We start from the raw sequence: 26,332 nt of genomic DNA, 5'->3' as shown, positions 1-26,332 counted from the left end.
TTATCGTTTTAACAAAACAGAAAAAAAGTACTTAGATGACTTGTACATCCACTGGACACTTTACTATCCCATGAGGCCACGGGCGAGGAGTTCTAAATGGAAGTGAAGCGACGCAACTGACGCTGTAGGTCCCATCATCCCATGACAGTGACAACATGGCGGATGTACTACATCTGAATTTCATTCATACTACACACATTCATATTATGCTGAATGTATTTAATGGTCACGAGGTACGATTCAAACCAAATGTATTACCTACATAACAGTATCCGGACACAGCAGCTATTTAAAAAAAGTAGAAAAAAATCTAGGTAAACTAGTTGACCTCAGTGACTCCTCTCAAGAAAAAAAAGGGAAGGGGAAAAAAAAAAACAGTAAACAAGAGAAATTTCCAGTGAGAAGTTGCATGGCCTCTTTACTACATATACACATAAACACACACGGACACATCTGGAGCATTCTTGACATTCTCGTGTGGTGAGCGTTAGTGTTTAGTGTCAGATTGATGGATAGAGCCTGACGCCCACATACACAGGCCTGTATCTAGATATATCCAAATCTATGGAGATCATATTCTGACAACAAAGACAGTATAATAAAGTCTGATTGATTATTTCCCAAACTAATGGCTTTTTTTATGTGTTAACAATATAATGATGATACACCTTTTGTGTATGTGTGTCTGCCTGCACATATGTGGAGGCAAAAAGAGTTCCTTTAGGAGGTCATTGTGCATTTTGCCATGCAGGGTTTTCAGCGTGTTCATTATGGGTTGAGATGAATAGTGTGTGTGTGTGTGTGTGTGAGTGAGTGCACACTGAGTTCAGATGAATAGTTTCATTGTGGCATCATGAGGAAAAAGCCTTCTTAAAATCTCTATTGTACTCACTCAAACTCACAGACTGAGATATCATTGTGCCATAGTGGATTACACTCTTTAATACTCTTACATCTGTATTTGAGCTATCACTTTAAATAACTAGATAATAGCTTCCTAAACTGATTATCTTGCAGTCGATATATGAGCCCAAAGTTAAATGCCAGTGACTGCCGTTTCAGAGGCTTTTATTTTACAAAAATAATATGGAGGAGGAAGTGTCCAGGAAGTGGGTGTGAGATCAAGGGCGTGCGGACTACATTGGGTCTCCACGAACTGCAAGGAGTGGGGCAAAGGTCAAAAGGGGAAGATCAGTCCAGGGTCAGTGGGTGAGAGGTGGCCCAGTTCAGAGGGCATTCTTTTCTGCACCATCACCTATTAAAATATTAATAGTAATGTAAAAAAAATACTATCTATTGAAATAATAGCCTATATATAGATCTGGAAATAATAATATATATCTGGATTTTTTTATTTTTACATCACTTAACATTGATTCCTGAACTTAGAGTTGTCTCATTTTTTCCAGAGCTGTATATTATAATATATTAATTATATTATATAAGGTTAGTATAGGTTATAGTATAGATTGTTTAACATGTTCTCTTTTGACAATTCTTATTTTTTCATATTGCAGTTTTTATTATAAATAATTTATCTGTGCAAAAAAAAAATGTAATTCAAGTGCCCTCGTAATCTTTAATCAAAAGAACTTCCCTTGCAGCGACACCTCTTCTCTAATGACGTTTTATTGGCGAGAGGGCAGGACAACCTGATCACAGCAACAGCAAACCACAACCACCCAATCAATTCACAAAATGTCAAAATGTGGGAATTAATTTGCCGTGACCTTCACAGTGCTTTATGGGTATTCTCTAGCTGTTGAGCATATTCTCTAGCTGTTGAGCATATTCTCTAGCTGTTGAGCATATTCTCTAGCTGTTGAGCATATTCTCTAGCTGTTGAGCATATTCTCTAGCTGTTGAGCATATTCTCTAGCTGTTGAGCATATTCTCTAGCTGTTGAGCATTCATTGTTGTGCACTTGTTATTGCGGTGCATTCGAATAAGTGCATTCGATAACGTCCACTATGGTTTTGGACATCACAACAAATATCGGTCTCCTCAAATAGTGCCCTATTTAGGGCGATTTCGGACACAGCCCAGGTTTAGAGAAGCAGTGAAAACTTGCACCAGGTGTGTCTTATCATCTGTTCTGTGTGGTGTTCTTCACACCGCTCCTCTTGGCTGGGCTCCTATCACGAGCCAAGATGTGGGTTGACTTGATGATAATGATGATGGAACTGAGGCAGGTCCTTCTTCAGAGTGAGTAAATCTATCCCAGGGTGATACGCTTTGCACGGCCCATTTGGCTCGACCACGACCGTCCTCAGCCCAGAATTCACGGCCCAGAATGAAACGGTTAAGCAATGAGAATGGTTTGGCCTGACGGTGGAAAAGTGGCTATGGATAACCATAGCAATGGACGAAACAAAACAATTTGATACTGTAGACGATGTCAAATGATCTGTTTTAATGTAAATGCAAAATAACAGACTAGGTAATGTGTTATTTTGTTAAACAGATTTTTAATTCAATAGTTTTTAGCACATTTGTTTTATGATCTGTCCTGACTGTGTTCATTTATTATTTCACAAATAAATAGGATGAGAAGATTTAATATTACAAACAGTTTCTTTATTTTGGATTTAGTGTCAGCGGTACTGGGCTCGCAGTTCACATGGGGTACTTTGTATGTGTGTGGATGACGTGTACCTAACCCTAACCATCGAAGACCATTTTTGACCCAGGAAACACCCTGTATTCATCAGGACTTATTACCACAAAATGACCATAGAGAGCCTCTTTGAACAGTGAGTGTGAGGATCTACTGCCACTACTCTTCATTGAGCCAGAGCTTTGCTCACTAACATGAGGAGACATTGGGCCAGATACATAGCAGATACATAACTCTTTTTAGAACAACATATTCCATAAAAAGAAAGAAAAAATACATGCATACACAGAAGCCATTTCTGTATTTTATTTTATTTTATTATTATTTTAATGAAGAAAATGTATCAGCAATAAAACAACTTAAATTCACAACTCCATCTACCTATTGTTGGTGGAATGGGGGGGTATAATTTTTTTTTTTTTTAAACGCTGGATGGAAATGCCAATATGCACATAAATGTGTTTCGTCTGTGTGCTCTGAGGTGCAAATTCTCATGCATGTTTCTGTTGCTTTCTTTGTCATGCACTGCGTGTATATATTTAACTCTTCTGCTTCCAATGTTTAGTGAACACACACATCCTGACCCCTGCTGTCACACATCGACGCAAATTAAGAAATACTGCTTTTATTTGAGCGCTGTCATTCTTAAAGTACCGGTACTAATAAAATGTCATATCGTACTGTTTTTAATAGCAGGGTATCGCGATACTTTTCTAGTACCGGTATATCGTGCAACAATACTTCATAGTGATATTTATCGCCAGTTTCTTAGAAAGTGACTTGAAAAATGTTCTTGAACATACAATTTTTGAAGAAAAAAAAGGGAGAGTTCACATAAAAATGAAAATTTACTCATCCTCAAGTCGTTCCAAACCTGTGTGCATTTAAAAAAAAACAACTTGATCATTATCAAGACAATCCTACATAATATTAATAATAATAATATCATTATTATAATAATAGGCTTGCTAATGTTTTGAAGGCATGTAGATGTGCAATTTCTCATGGAATTATTGAAAAACTCAACATGTGTACAACATGTTTATAACAACTTCAAATGTGAATTACTGAAAAAAAGACTTACACTTGAATGACGCATGTATTTGAACTACTTAAAATGTATTTCCATCTTTCTTTACTCAAATGTTTAAGTCTAAGATCTCTCTTATTAATGAATTAGAACGACACCTAGATTCCCCAAATTAAAGGGCCGAGCTAATTAAAGAGCTTTGTGCCTGTTCTGCCACCCTCCTGTGAGACAGTATCCTGTGACATCACTAATCATAGTTGCTATGGCAGCAGTTGTCCCGGAAACCTGGTTGCAAACACCTGTCTGTGACCACTCCCAATGTCTCACACTTGTGTTTTACAACACAAGGTGCATTTAACGCACCAGAGCTGATCAAATCTATATGACTGTGTAGGTGTGTGTTTGATGAACGTCTACAAATAACCAGGAAGCGGAATATATCCGTCAGGTTTGAAATGCACAATGTTTATCATGCATTTGCATAAAACACAAGGCTTCCTCGTGCAGACCAAGTGATCCTATCGGTGAATAAAAAATATGATCAGCTAAACAAAGGAGTGTATGTCACTGCTCCTCTGCAATGTATCCCTCTTATTATGCGTGTGTGAATGAGGAAATCAGTCCATCTCTTCCTGGAGTGGATCATTTATGGCTGTAGTTTATTGCTTCATTTTAAAGGTTATCTAAGATTGCATGAATAATGGTGTTTTGTTGAAAGAGTAGTAGCCGCTAGTGTCTCACACAGACACAGCATTATATAGACTAAGTACCCTGTAAAATACTAGACCCACCCAGAGTCAAGGGACTTGGCCGAGACACATTGACCTGGAGAAGTTCTCTTTTTCTTAAATACAAAACAGCCACATGCACACGCACGCACACGCGGTCATGTACACAAATACAGGAAGGCGAGCACATCCTTCTTTCTAATGTGACAGACGAAGAAAAAAAACAAGCTTTTCTTTCACATATCATTACTAACAAGTATTTTCAAAAACGTTGCTTCTCAATTCCCACTTTTACAACGAGCCAAAAGGACAATCTGTGGTCTTGACAGGCAAATTACTTTTATAAGCAGCAGTCAGAAACAAAGAAAATGTTGAAATTACAAATAAATAACCAAACAACTTCACTTTTACAAAAGGTCAACTGGGAACGGCAACCACTTAAATTTAAGTTTACTGTTGAATAAATAATTTTCTTGCACGCTCTACTGTGAAAGAGTGTAATATGTTTATCAACTGAGGTGTGACTGCAGTTGGAAGACATTTCTCCTCACCTAATAACATAAAAACAAATATTTGCATAAACTGTTTGTGTAACAGTTCCAAAATCTACCAACAGCTTATATAATGCTCATTTTGCTTTTTTCAAATATATTTGTGGTAACACTTTAGTTCAGGATATTAATTAGTTGCTTATTAGCATGCATATTACTAGGATATTGGCTGTTTATTAGTACTTATAAAGCACATATATGACCCTGGACCACAAAACCAGTCATAAGGGTAATTTTTTAATAATTGAGATGTTTACATCATCTGAAAGGCATTAGTTGTATTTTTCTGAGTGACACACACAAAAGTAAAGACTCAACTCCAAAACTAAAGCAAGGAGAGTCAAAAGGTAGGTATCGTTTGATAGAACACTTTTAAAAATTTGAAAATCGTTCTTCCATGAAGAATATCTCGTGATCGACGCAGGGGTTATGTTGGTTTTGGACTCATTTTAAAGCACGAGAATCTGCTTTAAATAAAATTCAACGATCCGAGCATATTTCATGAAGTTATGAGTAAAAATGCCACTTGAAATCTACATATTTATTCTTAACTAAATAAATTCCGAAAACATGTTTTTTCTATTTATCAGCAAATCGCTCAGCACTACTTAGGAGTCAGTGATGCGCGGGTCAATGTATAAACAACCCGCACCCGACCGACGTTTTCAACTAACCCGCCCGCAACTCGGACCGCAAAAAAAAAGAAGAAAATATTGTACCCGACCCGCTTCCTGACCCGCATTTTTTAAAAGTAGTAAATGCTCATCGTAGCTCATTGGGCCATTGAGAAAATGTGTCAGGCCCTGGCGTGGTGCTCAGAGGTGCAGCGGCGAGAGCAGGCAGTTCTTGAGGCGGCCCATCATTTTCCATTTCAGCTCCAGATGCATATTATTGATGAACGCGATGTTTATGTTTCGACCCGGCTTGAAGAATTCATCAGCCCACATTTGGAAAACATTTGGAAAAGTGTGAAAGCCCTTAGGAGCGCAAACTGTTATTTTTCTGAATGCTGTATGATATAGCCTAGTGTTATGTAATACAGGCTTGATTTTTATCATTTATTTCGTTTAATTTTCTTAACAATTAAGATGCTGCATGTGTTTATCCAGTCTAATCGAAGTGTGCGTCTCTCCCCCGACTTTCCCAACAAAAATCCCGCCCCCTCTCAGAAAATACATAAAACTGACTTTAAATGCGTTTAAAAGTAGCCTATTAAAATGGTACAATGGCATTGCTCAGTTCAACGTTTTGGGAAATCGGGCATTTTGTCCCGCGTCAGCATTTATTCAAAAGTTAATAACGCTCAACATTCAAAAGGTAAATAAGGATTTATTGACGATCCGACCGACCGTGACCCGAATATCATTAAAAATATTTTTGGATGACTCGTAACCGCGGGTAACCGCGGGTGGCCGCGGGCACCCGCTCATTTTGGATCAACCCGCGCATCACTGTTAGGAGTTAATCGAATTGGCAACATGCATTGTAAAGTTCAGACCCTAAGCTTTCAAATGACACCCGTTTTGACACGTATTCAAGGCAGTAGTTTTGAAAAACATGATTATTAATGTTTTCGTTGCTAGGTGGCGATGGTGGGCGGTACACTCCGGTTTATAGGGAATACTCTGCATTTCTTAAGAGTTGATCAAAATGGTTAGATGCATTAAAAGCCGAGTTTCTATGCTTTAAAATTATACCTATTTTGTGTTATTCCACATTGGAAAACAAGCATGGATGTTCCGGGCGGGAACACTGGATCACACATTGCATCCTGGTAAAACGAGAGGAATATTTTTAGCCGAATAGGTTACATCATTCCGTAAGTAATATCTCGTTATCAACACAATGGATTACGTTGCTTTTTTAATCATAAGAATCTGCTGTAAATGAGGTGAAGGTAGGAGAAATGACCGCTCTGTTGCAAAGCTGGCGTCACTCCAGTCATTCTCCATCTTTGCGACTCGTGAGTCTGACAGCTGTCAATCAACCCGTCACTGTGGGTCTCAGGTGCACGCCCTCCGCTCAGTCCCGCCCTCGGTTCATCCCCTCGGTCTCCGCTGGGCTCTGCCCACTTTTCCAGCATTTTTTAAAATTTGCCAGTGGGTGGAGTTAAGCTCTGAGCAGGGGTTTAGTTACCCTTTAACCACCATAGTACGATGGATTGTTGGAGAAGCTAATTAGCTAGTCACGACTATTTCCCAAAAACATAGTAACTTTGTCGCACATCCTTCCTTTGAACCACGTTGGTTCAACAGTATAGTTAATGACGTCACATAGGTGGTGGAGTAATAACGTTGTCTACTAATTAAGCCATTTTAGATCGAATTAATGTCAGATTATTGCTGTAAATAACGAACATGGTATCTGAAGACTACTTCGCCATTTTGTTCTCTGCTGCTTTGCTTTAGTTCCAGATGTTTAATTCAATCGCAAGCTCCCTCTTACGTCACTCTGGGGTTCTCCGGTGTACCAGAGCATGTACACACATGCGCACTCTTTACACTTTCATTCTCTTGTCAAACTAAAAGATGGAGAATTTATTTTTTTTGGAATGAAAGCTATAGAATGTATTGCACGTTGCTTGCCTATTTTGCTCAAAGTCCACGTCATACTTCCAAGAAACTATGCTTCTAACCACAGGCCGAAAGCTGTCGTTCCAACCACACAACTTTGCGATGCTTTTTGCGAATGTTCATTGGAACTGATTTGATGAAACACCAAATCATTGAACTATGCTGGAAAGTAACGATGGAACTTGCAACTATAGTTGGCTAAGGATGCTTTTGGGAAACACACCCCAGATTGGGAGCAACAATGGATGGGCTGATGACGCAGGGTGAGTTTCGGGTCAGTTGGCGGAGTGGTTACTTGCCCTTTCAGGCCAATGCAGTATTGACACTACAGCTTACGGGCATTGATCGTGTGTTGCTATGGCTTGCAAAAGTAATGTTTGTTTTTCTGTATTGTACTAAATATTGTTGTGTATTCTGCTCATTTGAATTTCTCACCCTGCTGGCCAACATAGGTTTTGTTGAAATTGTGAGAATTACTTGAGATAGTTTTTGGAAGCAAATGTGAATTAGTAGCTGCCACGAATCTAAACTATAACTGTATAAAAATGAAATTCTTATATTCGTGCATATATGCATACACAATTTTTTTAATTTTATAAAGACTGTAAAGTTTAAATGTTTAAATATTCAAAGCCAAAAAATGGAGTCAAAGTGCAATTTTGGTTTTGAAAATAAAAATAAAACAAATCCTAACGCTAAAACTAATCCACCAATCAACTGCTTCACACCCTTTTCCTTCTCTGATAACAGAATGATTAAAAAAGCTACAATGACAATCTTCTTATCAGAGACATAAAACAGGGAAAACCCCCCAAATTCAGGCTCAAATTCAGCGTATTCTCCCAGAGCAACCCGATCTCCAAAGAGACTGCCTGAATCCTAAATTGAGCCTGGAAATCCAAGAGAGCTGGGGGAGTGACGGAGAGCTGACCGGTCTGATAAAGGGAGAGACAGACAGAGAGGGGAATTTTGGAGTCAAGGAGGGGGAGCAGCAGAGCAGCTGGTGTTTCACAAAGAGGAGGAAGGAGGAAGGGGGAAGAGAGAAGAGATAGAAGCAAAGAGAGAGTGCTTACAGGCGCTACTACACCCTGCGGATCAGTTTACAACACCCTAACTGTTGCATGCTCTCTCAGACAAAGAGCAACAGGACAGTGTGGATGGGAGGGGAGGATGTGTCTTTCTGCAGAGTATGCTGGCTTTCACTGCATTAAATATTCATCGCTCTGGGATGTATTAACAGGATGACTTCCAAATAAATGATTTCAATGGGGCGAGTCAATTTGAAATTCCTGCATTGAACCAGGAAACAGTGGTTTTTAAATGGTTCGAAAATTAGCCTATGATTTACTCAGCCTCATGTCGTGTATATGACTTTCTTCATATACTATATGACTGGAGTTATTATAAAAAAGTCCTGGCTAATCCAAGCTTTATAATGGCAGTGTATTGTTGGAAAGCATGTAAATCATGGGCCAATTTTAATTTTTGAGTGACCTAACCCTTTAAGTGCTTTATAAAAATAGGATTTTTGCATAATGATAGAACATTAATTCAACACACACACACACACACACACACACACACACACACACACACACACACACACACACACACACACACACACACACACACACACACACACACACACACACACACACACACACACACACACACACACACACACACACACACACACACACACACACACACACCACACACACCACACACACAGAGAGAGAGAGAAAGAACAAAGTTTGATAGTGTGCATTAGTGACATTTCTTTCTTCCTGAATAACAAATTAAGCAGTTAAACTACAATCAGGGTTTTTCCTACATTGAATTTTTTTTGGCGGCCGCCAAAACAAATTTTTGCCCCGCCAAAGCCTAATTTGATCAGTTATTGTGATTTATAAGTGATGCAGATCTACTGCGCTTGTGATCGGCCATGTTAACTGATGACCGAGAGAACGAGCGGAGAGCTCCTCCCCCGCGCGCACGCTCTCGGTCTTCAAAATAAGCACCGTTTTAGCATTCTAAAGGGGTGGTAAACCACGATTTCACTATTCTAACTTTAGCTAACGTGTAATGTTGCTGCTTGAGCATAAACAACATCTGCAAAGTTACAACGTTCAAAGTTTAAAGCAAAGGGAGATATTTGCTTTTAAAGAAATCAGTTTCTAAGGACTACAGCAAACGGCCGCTAGGGACTACTACACATTCACCCAGGTTTTGCTGACATCACCAGGCCCAATATTTACATAAACCCCTCCTCCGGGGAATATGAAATAAGGGGGGCGAGGCAATTTTGTATCGCCGCGGGGAAGCGTTAGTAGGCTGTGTTTTTGCCGCAATGCCGAAGAAACGCTGTTATTTTCATCCGGATTGCAGGTCTGGGGTACTTGCTCTGTTCAGCAGTCCTTGGGACGGGGGTGCGTTGCAGAGCGTTTAACATACAGCATGTTATATGCACGTGTGTTTGAGTCAGCGGGGAATCAGGCGCGCGCAGGGCTCCCTGCATCCACCGTCTTCGCGATTTCAATACCAGATTTGCACAACGTCAGCTGCGTGAAAAAAACACTGCCGGTGCGTGGATGCACGACGCGCGCGCTGCACATTTCACGGAGGACAACACAATCTTCCACAAACTTCGCGAGTTCAATACAGGATATGCACAACGGCTTGTCCTGAAAGCTGGATTTACAAACAGAAGCTGTTTACGGGCCACAACCTGTAAGTCTGATTTATATTTCATCGATGTGTTTTCCTGTAATAGGTTGTAGCAAGGAAGTAAACAGATGACAACACTGTTCTGCAAACCAGTCTGTTAAATGCTCATTCATACTTAACGTTATCCGACGAACACCTATCGTTACAAACACTAACGTTAAAATCTCAACAGCGAACCTGGCATTAGTGTAAATGATTCTTTGATTAGAGCTTTTATGTATTGTTTATCTACAGGCTTGCTAAACATGCTTCTGTGTGTGATTTGGCTAACTTACTAGTTAAAGCCAGTGCTTAGTGTTTGTTTTGGGTTAGTTCTTGCGACAGATATTTGGCTATAATCGTTCTAAAAATACAAAAGTTAAAGTGCCATTCAGTAGCGATCATTATAGATCCGCAGTCTTTACTCTTGAGGACTGAACAGGTTCTGCTCGATCATCTTCACTCAAATGTTCTGGGTCTGATTCGAGCTCATATGGTTTTATTGACGCCGTTGTTTCTAACACTGAACAGCCTCCGGTAAGGGGCGTGACGTTTCCGACATACGTGCACTAGGCGGTTAGCGAATCACAGCACACTGGGCCAGCTAACCAATCTGAGCCCACTGCGTATTTTTGAGGGACTGGCTTCATACAACCCGGAAAGCATCAGACCGTTTTACAAGGAGGGACAGAGCAGTGTAGAATAAAGGTCAAATATATGAAAAATAAGGCAATTTTTTTTAAAACGAAGCATGAACACATGTTACAGTGCACCCCACAAACACAATCAAGCCTTCAAAAGAATGTGTTTTACCACCCCTTTAATATTTCACATATCACGTTAATCAAAAGGTCGGAAGACCGAATCCATGTTGCACGTGGTGGATTGATTCGGACATTTTTTTCCTTTAACTACCGCTGGATGTGAATTGCGCTCAAAAAACGCTAACTCTTCACCGACCAGCTGACATAAACCATACTTTCAATAAACGGGAAACAAATCCTATCCAGTTATTAAGTGTTTTCTGTGTGTTGACAAATCTTTCGCGATGTTCTAACAGACGGGATTCACACACAACGCGTCTGCTAGTGTCCGATTCGCCACATAATGACTCATTTGAACCGAATCATTTTAACGACTGGTTAGAACTGATCTGTCCAACACTGAACTCACGAATTAGTTTAATAATATACTCAGAACAACACCTGAAATGAGAACACAAGTGTGCTTACCCAATTTAGCAAGAGTGGGTGTGAGAGTTAGTTTTAATTATCCACAGTCTTTCAGCTTATTTCTGTTGACAATGTGTAGTAAATAAATAGCCTAAAATCATTTAGTTTAGACTGGAGTGAGGTGAAACCAGAACAAAGTTATTAGCTAGCTGATAATTTTATGAAATTGTATATGGCAGAAACTTAGGCTATTTGTTATTTTTTTAAATACTATTTTTTAATATTGATATGGTTATATACCAAAACAATTATTTGTAAATAGTGTAAAAATGAGGAACAAAAGAAACAAAAATCAAGGTATCGAAATAAGAAGCAAAAATTACAAACTGTTTCTTTGAATTTATTTTAAATGTATTGTCAGTATTGTGCTTGCAGATCACGTGGGTAGAGTACTTTTTACTGTGTATGTGTGGATGACCATGTCTGTCAGCCACCACCGAAGACCATTTTTGACCCAGGAAAAACCCTGTACAATGAACAATTAGATCAAGAGAATGATAGAGAGCCTTTACAATGTGGTGTTTCACATCAAGATCAATGTATGGAGGACTAGCCCAAGGCACTGAAATAATGAAAGTGTGGTTTTAGTAATGGACCAGTTATGCAAGCGGCTCTAATGCTTCAGAATGCCGGATAATGAGCAGAACTGATGACGTCACAAAGGGGAGGAGCTGGAGTGAAAACAAGGCTATGGAACACATGGCCAGAGTTTGCCTTTATGAGGTCACGAGAAAATGCAGCTGTTTTACACTTGGGAAGCGATCAAGTTTCTGAACCACCCATCAAAGGTATTAAACCAGCTGTTGATTAGCTTAAAGACAGGAATACGCTAGACCAGTATGCTCTTCACTGGAGATGTGTAGGGATGCACTGATATTAAAACTCTAGTCAATACAGATAAGCCGATAAATTAAATACAGATAAATTAAATTATTGTGAAATGAGGGCTAGACAATACTCACTCTCCTCCAGCAACCTTTCAATCCCCTAAGAACGCACCAATTAGCAAACAACGGCAATCTAATCAATTCCTAAAGGTCAAACTCAAGTCCCGCCCAACATTTTTTCTCATTAGAGAAGCTAATTCACTAGTAGGATATACAATGTTATCAAAGGGGACCTGTTATGCCCCTCTGTGCAAGATGTAAAATAAGTCTCTGATGTCTCCGGAGTGTGTATGTGAAGTTTTAGCTCAAAATACCCTACAGATAATTTTTTTCATGGCTTTTTGGGGGGCGAACAAAAACACGTTGTGACGTCTTTAAATGCAAATGAACTGGTGCTCCCAGCCTCTTTCAAGAAAAGGGCGGAGCTTCAAGAGCTCAAGCTCCGGCATACCGACAACATACAGCCTTATATGTTCGGCTTGAGTCGGACAATGATGGAGAGACTCAAGAAGAGTTCAAGAAAAGTGACAGGATGTTTCTGAATGGTTCATTTATGTAGTTGATGTAGAGTTAACCATCTTCAAGTCATTGATTAAGTCATGATAATATGTAAATCACTGAACAGGTGCCAGAGCCAGAGGATATATGCTGCATGGAGATAGAACAGGTATAGTTTAGTTTAATTACGGTTCCAACTTATGCTGTCCTCTTGCTTTTATGACATTCTAATGCATGTGTGTTACGTACTGTATTGCAATAAAGGTGAAAAGGTGGATGCGACAGCTTGAGCAGACTCCCAAATGTATGCTTGACAATCCTGGACTAGAGCCTGTTTGTTTAAACGTGTATTCTCTTCAGAACGCATGCAACATTTGGTGCAGACATTGTACAACTCCAGCAAGGATGATACAGAAATGGCCGACTCTGTGCTTCTCACTCAGGGAGGTGTCTAAGCTAAAAGGGCGGATTGTCATCGGCTGTGGGCTGGCTTCTCCCTACAATGCCGTCATTTAAAGGGTTACTTCAGTGATTTAGCATTAGGCTTTGTATCAGTAGAAACCCCGTAGAATATTTGAATTATGGCACTTTCCCCCCTCATATCCCACTGAGATGAGAGAATTATGCATTTTATTTCTGGAAAAAAATCCTTTATTGTCCAGAGGCTAAAAACTACAGCCACTAGATGGAGCTGTTCCGCATGTTTTCAACCTGCCCACAGGGGAGATCTCACGCACAGAATGTAAATGCACTCGGCTCAGCCTCGGCATTCATACCGGAGCGCTGCAGAGCAAAGTTTCAACTTTTCAATTAATTCCTTTGAAAGTTTAGCTTCCATATGGATCAGAAAACGCTCCAGACGGAACACGCGCTGAGAATGACAGCCGTGCTTAAAGGTCCCATGGCATAAAATGTTCATTTTATGAGGTTTTTCAACATTAATATGAGTTCCCCTAGCCTGAATATTGTCCCCAAGTGGATAGAAATGTTGATCGGTGTAAAGCCGAGTTCTGGCTGTCTCTCTCTGCCTTTGAGAAAATGACAGGCCAGACGAGCCAATCCTGAAGTCTCCTGGTTTGACGTCCAAGCAGGAACGGTTTCCTCCCTTTCCTCCGCCCAGAGAATCTGGCACGCCCATGCAAACGCTGGAGAGATCATGGGTTGTGAACGAGTGAACGATGGCAGTTTCTCAGTGTTTGGATGTACAAATGAAAACAGAAGTCTTTTTTCAGTTCCTTCTGATCTGTGATCAGTGATTTCTGATGTGTAGCTAATTATTTATTATTCGTGCACACGCAGCGGCTTCTCTCTCTCCCGACAGAACGGTGTTTTCGTGTTTTCTATCTTGTGAGTCAGTGTTTTTGTACGTCCTCGTCGCGTCTATCTGTTCTAAAATGTGCATACAGTCTTTTCTGCTCAACACCGGCAGAGCCACATCTTTAGAGATAAACATAACACACGCCGAGGCTCGGCCTTCAACATCCCCGACCCCCAGTACTGCATCTGCCCACAGCGGAGGAGCCAAACGCGGCACGAGATTAAGCAGAAGGGGGGTAAGCGTGAGGGTATCTGGGCTAGCCAGCTATTCCCACAATAAACTGGATTACATTCGATTACTGCTGTTGTGTCTTTGTTTGCGCTGTGTAACGTTACTCAATGCGCGTCACTGACGCTATTCATATGATTGGAACATATCTAGAAATAATGGTATACTCAACACTTACTAACTCGTTCATCTCGCTGTAATGGTACATTGCATGTGTTACAAAGTTGGTAATAATGATGAAGACGGACTCGGCGTGACTGGGATTTGTGTTTATTCAGAACTCTCAGATACAAACACAATAAACTTGCGCTGACAGACAGCGCTCCCATAACTCAGTAAGTTACTATAAATAACTTTGTTAGCAATCGCTCCGTCTCCGTGATGTCCGGTTCGCGAACGAATCATTCTTTTGAATCGGTTCTTTTTAGTGAACCGAACCAGTTCACCAAATCGGGCTGAATCGTTCTAAACGGTTTGCGTCTCGAGTCAGCGCTGATCCATAATTTACTAAAGTTACTAACTTTCTGACATGAGTGACAGTCCCTCCGACTAGAAATAAACTAATAACCTGAAGTATATGCTGTAACAGTTCACCCTGAACTGAGACATGCTGAGAGAACTGATGAGAAGTGAACACAGGTCCATCCGTCTCTGGCAGACTCGTGCCTGCTCGTGCCTCATTAAACCACGCCCCCTCCGCTCATTTAAAATGCAAAGATGTCAGCCAATCACAACAGTGGGCGTTTTTACTGAAGTCTCACAGCAGACACGCCTCTTGTAACAGGGCCTTCAGCCACAGGGCAAACAGCAGTATAGACAAAATGCCTTTTATTTCTAAATTATGACATTTTATGATGTAAAAATCATACTAACAATATAAGTACACCTCAGGAAACACTATAAAATAATAGAAAAATGCAATGCCATGGGACCTTTAACTACCTCAGCTCTGCTCAGCTCTTCGCTTGATGAATGAAATCTGACTCCTGCTGCGTTTGTCCCGTGACTTTCGTTCGGCTCACTCACACTTTATTGAAAAGACACGTTCAGTTTTTAATTGTAGTGTTTATTCTCTAACTGAACTAAATTATTGTATTATTATGAAGATCAAAACGACGGTGCCCTCATAGGGCAGCGAAGCAAGTGCATTCTGGGAGTTGTTGTCTTTCATCCACGAGACAAAAATAAATTTTCTGTCTTTTCTCAGTCTAGAAGGCACTAAATTCAAAAATAATTTCACATACTGCATAAATGACCCAGTTTAAATACCCATTCATCTTCCCAGCGCTGAAGTACCCCTTTAAAACATTGAAGCAACTAGCAGCGAAAGACAACTCATTTCAGTATGTGTGCGTTCTTTGAGAAACTGTTTCTACAGATACCCATGTGTCAAAGTGACCATGTATTTGCAACAGTCATTTATGTATTAATTACACAGTCATTTATGTACTAATGTTGAGAAAGAAAACACAAATACAATGGATCCGTGCAGTCGGTCAGAAAGTAACAGCATCCAAATTTACCTGCTGTCATTATTAATGTTAATGAAACGACAAAAGAAATTCTCTCACTGCTCTATACTGAATCACTTTTATAACTTTAATAAGAAATGTATATATAATTTACACAGTAAAAATGCAGTGTTTTTGTGTTTTTGTATACATTAGATTACTTTATACATTTTATGTAGCCTAGTATTTGTTTTTTTAGGCTATATTAGTTTTTATAATGATATTTAAAAAGGTGATAAGAATTATGACATTTCAAAGGCATCAAAAATGTTGATATCATAAAAACCATATAAGCAAAAAGAACTATATAGTGATATATATTGTTATCGTAAAATAAAATTCCTCATATTCGTGATATAAGATTTTGGTCATATTGCCCACCCCTAATGGGAATTATAGAAAAAAGTGAGTGGATTTTTTACCGTTATACTAGGTTGGCTGTTCTCACACACTGCGGACACACATCAGTGTTTAAACCTTATAAAAGTTAATTTTGCATAATAGGTCCCCTTTAAATTATTAATGTTTTTGAAAATCAACTTACGCAAATAAAAATAGAGGAAACAAACATACACAATTAAATATCCAATATCAACCAATACTGGTAAATTAAAAAAATTTAAATAAAAACTGAACTTGAACATAGACAAATGAGCAGCACTATGATGACTTAAATAATAGGACACAAAATGCAAAAAAAAACACAAAGAAGCAAAATGTTACACCTCAGCAACAGTACTGACTGAGATGGATATTTACGGAAACCACCACATAAATACAAGTTAGCCCAATCCGAGGCTTAAACAATGACTTATATATGCCCCAGGAGGTCAACGTAAACATTGTACACACACACACACACACACACACACACACACACACACACACACACACACACACACACACACTAAAGGGGTCAGTAAATGGGCTGAGGGTGTGGCGATAGAGCACAACATGAAGTCAATGGTGAATACGATCTGGAGCTGTGGTAACACAATGGAGTCCATTATGCCTGAGCATCAGTCTCATGCCCTCATGATCCCCTTCCAAAACTGCACAATCAGCCAAACACACCACAGCCAATCAGATCTCAGAAATCATTTTTCTGGCCAACAGAGATGCAGATAGATACTGACAAGTGCGCTTATCTTGGCAAGCTCATCTTTGAGCATCTGTGCCAAATCAAATCCAAATCTAACTGTAATTTAAAAAAAACATTTTCTTATAACACTTTTAAAAATAAAGGTTTGTTTATTATTTAGCACCAATAGTTCTTTAGATTATTAAAATGTTCACAGTAAGAAAATAATGTCTCTTTTAAGAACTGTTCACTAAGGTTCTTTGAGGAGCCCAAAATGGTTCGTCTGTGGAGTTTTAAAGGGATAGTTCACCCAAAAATAAAAATTCTGTCTTTGTTACAAACATTCTTCAAAATATTTTCGTTTGTGTTCAGCAGAAGAAAGAAACTCATACAGGTTTGGGACAACTTGAGGGAGAGTAAATGATGACAGAATTTGCATTTTTGGCTGAACTATCCCCTTAAGTTTAAGAGAAGAAGTGAACTTGGTCCAAATCATTCATGAGTTGTTTGGTTTGAGTCTGACTTGTTTGATTTGGTTCACAAAACTACACTCTAAAAAATGATGGGTTAAAAACAACCCAAGTTGGGTTGAAAATGGAATAACCCAGCAATTGGGTTGTTTTAATCCAGCTTGTTTTTTTTAAAGCAAACATTTAACCCAACCGACCCATTCACTGGGTTAAAACAACCCAATTCCTGGGTTAGTCCATATTCAACCCAACTTGGGTTGTTTTTGACCCAGCATTTTTTAGAGTGTAATTTTAACTCGAGTGACAACCCAATCACAACTTACCAGAAGAGAAGAGCTAAATGATCAATGTATGAGGAATAATACATTTAACAACATTTGTATAATATCAATTTCCATTTTGAGGTGAACTACTTTAACCAACCGTGTTCATTAGCTGCTTACTAGATCAAATGAACTTCCAATTTCCATTGACACAAAATGAAGCCAGACAGGTAAAAGTGATTCTATAAACCTACATACAAGCGCATCGATTTGCTGATGGTATGTGCTATTGACAAAAACAATACGCAATTGTGTTAAAAGCCAGTGCAGTGAAGACAGGACAGGAAAAAGGGAATTAGCCTACTCTTCAAACCCCATTAAGCTGGTCTAATGCGTAGAGGGCTGGGAACTTACTTAATAAAACACACAGATACACAACAGGACATTCGAGTTCACAGGGATAAGGCTTTGCGGAACGTGCTAGACTAGCACATAACATCAAGTTCTGTCAGCTCCATCTGTGAACTGGTAATGTAGTGAGCTATCTAATACACTGTCCGCTTGAGATTCATCTGTGTACAGAATCTCCTGCTGTGAGGAGAAGTAAGATAAGATCACTGCATCTATGAATTTGAAACTTGAGGTATCTCTCAACAAACCCAAAAAAGGATGCTCATTATGTGACTCAGCTGTTGCCATTCAGTTGCTGACATAATCATATTCACATTCCTGATGACTGTTCTTGCTTAGTCATCCTGTGTGTGGACACAAGTGTGTGTGTGTGAGGCTATGTCAGTCCACATTGTTAGTTGTAACCGTGTAGGTGATGTGTCATAAAACAGGGAAACTTCTCTCTTTGTTGGTGTTTTCCATGTTGTCTGCAAGTATCCGGTCAATTCTGACAGCAATCAGTCACATTTAGCAAAACACTACGTGAATATATCTACAAAAAAGTTTAAATTGGGAAAACATTGGTGGCCTTAAAGAAGATTTAATGTATTGTAATGTGCTAGAATAGTCAATGAATCAGTCGGGCTGATTGATCTGCCCATACTTGCTCAGTTGCAGCATATTATCCGAATAACCGACTTATTAACGGAAGGGTTCTCCCTTTTGTCAATTAAAAAAAACTACCACAAGTTCTGTTTTCAATTATTTCTTTATTTTAAAAAAATTAAATTGAATATTTTTTGTCAACATTTAGTCACCCTCATTTTGCTCCAAAACTGACTTTCTCTCTTCTGTGGAACATAAAAGATATTTTTTGTCCATACAATAGAAGTCAATGGTGACAAATTGAAAACCGACAGACAAAATATCTTCTTTTGTGTTCCACAGAACACAAAAAGGTTTGAAATTACATGACAGAATTTTTTTGGGGGGGTGAATTACTCTTTAAAGCCTAAATGTAAAAATTGCCCTGATTTTTACTGCATAAAATGTACTATATACACACAATATTTTATAAATTCCAAAAAATGTACTTGAAAATAGTAGTCGATTTTGAAAATGAAACAAAAAAGAACCGTTCTGTTAATCAACTAAATTTGGATAATCTGCTGAAAATTACACCCATATATTTGGTTCTGATAATGTGACTATCACTAGTCCAGTTAATGTTGCTAAACATTACTCTATTAAAGCTTCTTGTTAAACAACTGCTTTTGACATTTTCCCCAAAGAATCTGGTCAGCATATGTGCCCATGTAAAATAACACAGTGTGCTGGCTTATATTTAATTGGCCATGAATAGAAATACATATAAACACTTTCCAGAAGGGTGAAGATAATCTATACATGGCCTAAACATAGTCTTCATTTCACTTGTCTCGGCTCAATAAGATTTTATGTGGACAATTCTCTGGCACCCCATCATGAGAAAACATAAATATTGGTGTTTAAAACAGAGCAGGTCAAAAACAACCCAAGCTATCAAGCTCAACAGGGTTTTCCAAATGAACTGCAGTAGATTTAGTGTACAACCTAAACACTTTTGTTTAGCCACCACCAGAAATGCCCCTTTACACCACAGTGGAAAAGAAACGAGCCCTCAGATGAAGGGTGGATGGCTTTAGAGATAAACTCGGTCATTCTTCCATTCAGATGAGCTTTCCAAGTAAAAGTGAATGCATCTCCTGGGTCTTAAATGCAAGTCTATTGTCTGCCCCCCAAATCCATGGGATTATTTTGGCATAATAAAACACGTGAGCGGTTTTAGGGAATAACTAGCAGGGTGGAATACTCTAAATTTGATATTTTTGGGGGTTTTGTTCTGTAATGAGCAGTCAACTTACTTGGATGGAGTCATTTGCCATGGTTGTATCTGGATTGGCGGTTGTATCAGGACCCACAAATTGTCGTTCCTCCTCTTCCTAGATTCTCCGAAAATGTCAGCTCTCAAAGCAACAGTTTAAGTTCCAGCACCGGTTGAACGACTTATTAAACTCTGTGCTTGTAACGTTAATAACCGCTGTTGCATCACTGTCAGACCTGATGCAGGTTGTCATCTGGTCATATAACCGAAGCTAGAATGCGCTTTCGTTCAATTTGAAAAAACACAACATGATATAAAAGCATTCGGTAAATAAAAAGGACAACGTCCAATTAAACTATCCTCTGGAATATCGACAGCTTGCCGTAAAGTCGCGTGTATTTTTCCATGATAGCGTCCTGAAACAGTTCTTCTGGTGGAGCTCGTTACAGCGGCATACATGTACCGCATTGGGCAGGGTAACGTTAACTGGTCAAAAGAGTTCAGCTTTTCTTCTCAATTCATCACCTGAAAACACCAACGCGAATATTCCGTTCAACTGCTAGCTCAACATCAAACGAGGCCCGAGGAGTTTACATTCACAGCCGGTGAATAATACAACAATCCGCTCCTCTGAAAAGAGATACTGTCGCCGCTCGCCAGTGATGATGGCTAGCGTCGCGCGGGAGGGTCGTTTACTATCCCCGGGCGCGAGCAATGTGGACGCAGGCAGTTCGCCGGTTGCGCGCTCCTGCGGGTCACGTGATCTAGCATTGTGTGTGTCCACAAGCAAATGAATTTGGTTTCATCACTCCCTCGTGGCAAAAACATTTCCAGCTGTTGATTTACACAGCAAAATATGATATGTTCAAAAGTTACAGAGGTTAACAAAGCTGTATTTTAAAATAAAAAGTGCCACGTTACTTTGTTACATATATTTAACTGAGCTACATTCAAGACTAAATTGTTGTTTTTTTATATTAAAAATAAGGCTAAGATGTTTTAGACATCCTTAATACGATACTTAAAGGTACAGTTCACCCAACAATGCAAATTATGTCATCATTTACTAATGTCTTTCTTCTGCTGAACACAAAAGAAGATATTCTGAAGAATATTGGTAACCGGACAGTTGAAGGCACCCTTTGACTTCCATAGTAGGCCAAATATATAAGTATATACAAATATAAGTCAGTGGGTGCAGTCAACCTTCTGGTTACCAACAGTCTTCAAAATATCTTTTGTTCAACACATACGGGTTTGGAACAACATGAGGGTGAGTAAATAATGCCAAAATTTTTAAAACTGTCATATTTTTATCCGAAAGACCAATCAGCTTCTTTTCGCCACAGTATAATATATATATATTTTTTTTTTTTTTTTTTTTAACAGATAATTGTGACATTTTATCTTTTATTTTACTTTTTTTCTCTCGCAAAGTTGACAATATCACATCTTGCTAAAGGGACCAAAAATATTATACACTACTTTGATTTTGACCAATCTGATCTTTCCTGAAAAAAACAAACAAAAAACCCCCCAGCAAACTGGTGTTATATAAAGATTTATATATATTTTAATATTTATGCAAACTAATTTCACTTCACTTAAGATGTAAGATTTGCGTTTGCACACAGATTAAATAAACTGTAAACTAAAAACATGTATTGTTATCTTATAAGTAAATCTCTGATACCTGTTGCTGGGAGGATTTCGGAGTCTTAGCAGGTTCAGAGTAGGAAATACAAATATGGTCATAACGAATGGCCTTACAACGGTCGAGGAAATACAAATATGGTCATGGCGAGTGGAACTACAACGGCTGAGGAAACACGGTAACGGTAAGTGAAACCACCCAAACTTCTAAACTCTGACACAATACATTGTATTTATTAGTCACAGGTGCAATACAGTGTACAGACTAAAATTAATATGCAACAATTAGCCGTCAATTGCAGGTGTGACATCTTTTAAAAATCAAGTCACTGATCTTGCTTGTCTCTAACTGCTGCTGTCACGTGTACTAGGCTAATGTTGACGACTGTGTTAGCATGGATGCAGTCGTCAGTTATTTTAAATGTATTTTTACGCACGTTTTTTTGTCACAGAGTTCATTAATTGATGTTTTTTTCGGGCTGGCTGATTAAACCATGATGGCAAACACAGAGCATGATGAGTCTTCACTATGCAACGAGAATGAAGTAAACCGGTCTCTGGGAGAAGTAGGAACGATTACACTGACTTTGGAAGGTACTGGAAGAAAGTAATATTTTGCAATTTACTTGTCTATTCCCAAACCCAGCGGCACATGATGTGTAAAATACTGCTCTTGTCTACAGAAGACACTACAATGGCGCCCTCTTTAGGTGATGAGAGGTTTTTCTTGGGTGAAGGTCCTTCCGCAGAAAACACTTCTCCATCCTGTCAGGAGAAGAGAATGATGGATGAAAAAATCTCTCCCGTTGAAAAACAACTTCAGTACCTGCTGAACAAGGCAGATGAGTTTAAAACACAGCTTTTGTGGAGGTGCGGTTATATCTAGAAAAATACGATTTTCATTTTTCTGTTACATGTCTCATGTTTGATTAGCTTTAATAAGCCGACATATTATTGGATTTTTATTATTATTGTTTTGATATAAGAAGAGACGACAAAACAGAGCTTTATGATACAATAGCAAATACGTCAACACACAAAAGAAAGCTGTACTCATGAGACATGAGAAGTCTCTTTTTTAACAACCAAATGCCTTACACCCTTCCGCTCTTGTATTTATTGTTGTTTTAGCCGAGACTGCCTCCAGAATTATGAGTTTGCCCATATTGTCCCAATGTTTTTGCAAACTTGTCAGCCGTACTTCACTTACTTGGAGTCCACAGCCAGAATCTCCAACCCCTTCCGCCCACCTCTGTCCACATATATTCGCACACAGGTGAGAGACTGATTTATTCCGCACATCTCGCACTCTGCGCTGTGGGTGAACTCCAGGAACACATATACAACCTGTGTTTGTATCCATCACAGCTTTTGCAGTTCTCCCAGCAACTGTGTTCTCGTCTGGAACAGCTGATGTTGCTGTACGCCTCCTTCAGCTTCGTCTCACTGGAGGAATCTGATCCACTGAGGTACAAACCGATTAAAAATCACAGATAAAGACAGGCAGCAGACTAATAAATGACAGTGAAGATTCAATCAGAAGATACAGATCTTATATTAGCACAAAAGGAAAGTTTTCAGAGTTTTGGATGTAGCCATAAAATACCCAGGGATTTCTGTTAGTACTATTTCCTTCATTGCAGATTTTCACAAGTATCTCTTTCTACAGTATCTCACACTTCTATATTGGCCAGTGTCAAATAGACAACATGAAGCTGTCAATCTTCCGGTACTGTTGCCCCACCCCCTTTCTTGCCTCAGCCAGCACTGGGCTATACAAGCGTATGCGCTGGAATGTGGAGCGAGAGATACAGGGAGAAGGAGAAGGAAAGACATGTGACAGTGCAGAGTTGTAAGTGAGGTTTAGTCAGAGACAATCATGTATAGGTCCCATCCCATTTCTTTGTAAAAAAATGAATAAGGGGAATGCACATTTTATTATTTTTTTACTTATATTTTTATAGCAATTTTTATTGTTGATATAATCATATTTTTAATAATACTGGTTATTAGTTAACAGTAATGCCATTTAAACGTTCATTTTCAGCCAAAGCAACTTTGTGAGATGCAGAGGGAAACAATGATAACAGTCTAGGAGTATTATCTCAACAAATATCCAGTTTCTTGTTCACTTTGACATGAGATTGAATTACACTGCCCAGCCAAAAAAAAAAGTTGATGCACTTCTTGATGGAAATAAATGCTGTGATATTCCCATCAAGAGGTTCATCAATTTTTGGTCATGGTCTTGTATTGACAAAACACTCTGTTAAAGTCTCCTCCAGCACATCCCACAGACTTTCAATGAATTTAAAGGAACACTCCACTTTTTTTGAAAATAGGCTCATTTTCCAACTCCGCTAGAGTTAAACCGTTGAGTTTTACCGTTTTCAAATCCATTCAGCCGATCTCCGCATCTGGCGGTAGCACTTTTAGCATAGCTTAGCATAGATCATTGAGTCTGATTAGACCGTTAGCATCTCGCTCAAAAAATGACCAAAGAGTTTCGATATCTTTCCTATTTAAAACTTGACTCTTCTGTAGTTATATCGTGTACTAAGACCATAGACTGTAAAAAAATATGGACGACGCAACTTCATTGACTTCAGCTGTCGAGAGTTGAAGCTTTCGGAGGCCCGCCCACGGCGCTGACATCTTGCGCAGATTTGATCTCGGAACCGGAGTTGCGCGGAAGAGAGCAGGAAGTAGAGGCGCGATTATCAAAAGCCTGCCCACACTCTCACAGATGCAGAACAATTCATTATGTCGGTGTGAAATAAAGAGTTATGAAAATGTAGAAATTAAAGCTAAAGCTCCGATCTCCTCTCAAAAATCCCGAAAAAAGTCAGTTAGTGCCTCAGTGACAACTTCACTCAGAGAAGCCGTCAATCTCAGCTGTCAATCATGACGTCACACCCCCCGTTTTTATAGCATCAAATAACTAACTAAAACTAAACTTATTTAAAAAACGAACACTTGAAATGAAATTATTGTCATAAAAACTGCCTAAAATGACAGAAACCATCTTTAGGAAACAATTATTTTAAGTGTAATTTAATTGTTTAGTGTGTCTCGCGTCCATTGTAATACATGGAGAGGCGGGGTTTATGAGGTATAGTGGGACCGGCCACCAGGGGGCGATCGAGGCGCGTAGGCTTCAATTTCTGAGAGGAGTGCTGCAGGCTTGGCTAAGACCGACGGAAAATGAAAAGTTGCGATTTTCTAGGCCGATATGGTTAGGAACTATATTCTCATTCCTGCGTAATAATCAAGGAACTTTGCTGCTGTACCTTGGGTGCAGCGCCTGAAAATAGTCCCCAGCACGCTGCCTGTAAAAACAGGTTGTCATGCTGCTGCGTAATATCATTGCGCCGCTGCATCCATGGTAGTGCAGCAAAGTTTCTTGATTATTACGCAAAAATGAGAGTATAGTTACTCTTTGGTCATTTTTTTGAGCGAGATGCTAACGGTCTAATCAGATTCTATGATCTATGCTAAGCTATGCTAAAAGTGCTACCGCCAGAACCAGAGATCGGCTGAATGGATTCGAAAACGGTAAAACTCAACTGTTTAACTCTAGGGGAGTTGGAAAATTAGCCTATTTTCAAAAATAGTGGAGTGTTCCTTTAAGGTCTGGACTCAGAGGTGCCAATTCATGTGTGAAAATGATCCTTCATGCTCCCTCCCAACCATTCTTTCACAGTTTGAGCCTGACGAATCTTGACATTGTCATCCTGGAATATAGCCATGATGTGTCTTCCTACATGGTTGTTTAAGAACTGAAAATCTACACACTCCATCATTTTAGGGTTAGAAGAACTTTTGCCAAACATGTAACATGCTAGAAACATAAAAATCACTGCAATAATGATCCAATTACTTTTTTTGACCGGGCAGTGCATGTTGTATTTTTAGCTTATTAACACACACACACACACACACACACAAACCTTCTAAAATCCAATGCAAATCTCAGGATAATCAGCAAAAAGAGAAATCATATTTTGGCACTGAATAATGACACATCATCTTTACAACAACCCCTTCCTACCTTCACAGTTACTTTCTGTGCTGTGAGAATGTCATAGAGGCAGAAGATGATAAGGATGGAGACGAAAGATGCGAGGGAGAAAATGCGGAGAGAGAGAGTAGAGTGGCAATGATTTGGTCTATTGGTCGGTGGGTCCAGACGTACCCTGACCCAGAGGACATCACTGATTGGTAATGTACCGCCCTCAGTTCCATTAGAAAAGATGGAGAAAAGATGACTAAATGTGTTATGGTTACTTACATTACCATCTAATCCTATATCCTTTTATAATACTGCAGCTAGTTTCTGCTTTCCACAATACGCAAACAAAAACTGAAGCTAATCCTAGATAAGTACTCACCTAGTTTGAGACCATTTTTAGATCAAGCAAGGTGTAAATATGTGATATAGGACTAACAGTTAAGCCTAGCTGCTAAATTCATTGTGTGTATGTTTTGTAGGGTGTTGTGTTCAGTCCCTTGTGGTCAGTTCAAGCAGCTGTTGTGTCTGGGAAGTGAAGAGCCTTCATCCTGCACTGCCACAGACTGCCTGCTGGGGGTGCTGCTGTCTCAGGAAATAGATGGTACATTTGACATAAAAACATGAGGTTGTGCTTGCTCACAGCCTCGCCCATTCTGGAAAGAGCATTTGGTTCATTGAAATCAGATGGGTAACTGAATACAGATAGAAGTCTGTAGGTTC

The 26,332-nt window shown here is 39.2% G+C and overlaps 2 protein-coding genes across 3 annotated transcripts in view; one reads left to right on the top strand and one right to left on the bottom strand.

Annotated features, from left to right (window-relative positions):
* The window catches only part of pkn1a (protein kinase N1a), a 44,216-nt gene extending 23,512 nt beyond the window's left edge, over nt 1-20,704 (bottom strand). Inside the window, exon 1 of one of the 2 annotated variants that reach the window (XR_013816121.1) lies at nt 19,699-20,299. The gene's annotated coding sequence lies outside the window, so the exon portion shown is untranslated. Of the gene's footprint in view, nt 1-19,698 lie in introns of both variants that reach the window. The other variant, XM_079811419.1, reaches the window with a different exon arrangement.
* Nucleotides 20,705-22,097: 1,393 nt separating this feature from the next.
* Nucleotides 22,098-26,236, top strand: cUnh19orf67 (chromosome Un C19orf67 homolog; the record flags this gene model as incomplete). Its single annotated transcript, XM_079813229.1, has 7 exons — nt 22,098-22,194; nt 22,284-22,470; nt 22,732-22,876; nt 22,969-23,069; nt 23,270-23,452; nt 25,660-25,821; nt 26,092-26,236. 7 exons carry the CDS (start codon nt 22,098-22,100, stop codon nt 26,234-26,236), a joined length of 1,020 nt encoding a protein of 339 aa, XP_079669355.1.
* Between the last annotated feature and the right edge of the window lie 96 nt (nt 26,237-26,332).

This window comes from Gobio gobio, assembly GCF_949357685.1.
Source record: "Gobio gobio genome assembly, chromosome: 3".
NCBI lineage: Eukaryota > Metazoa > Chordata > Actinopteri > Cypriniformes > Gobionidae > Gobio > Gobio gobio.
The sequence above is the reverse complement of the archived record's forward strand: the minus strand, read 5'-3'. Positions and strand labels throughout refer to the sequence as shown.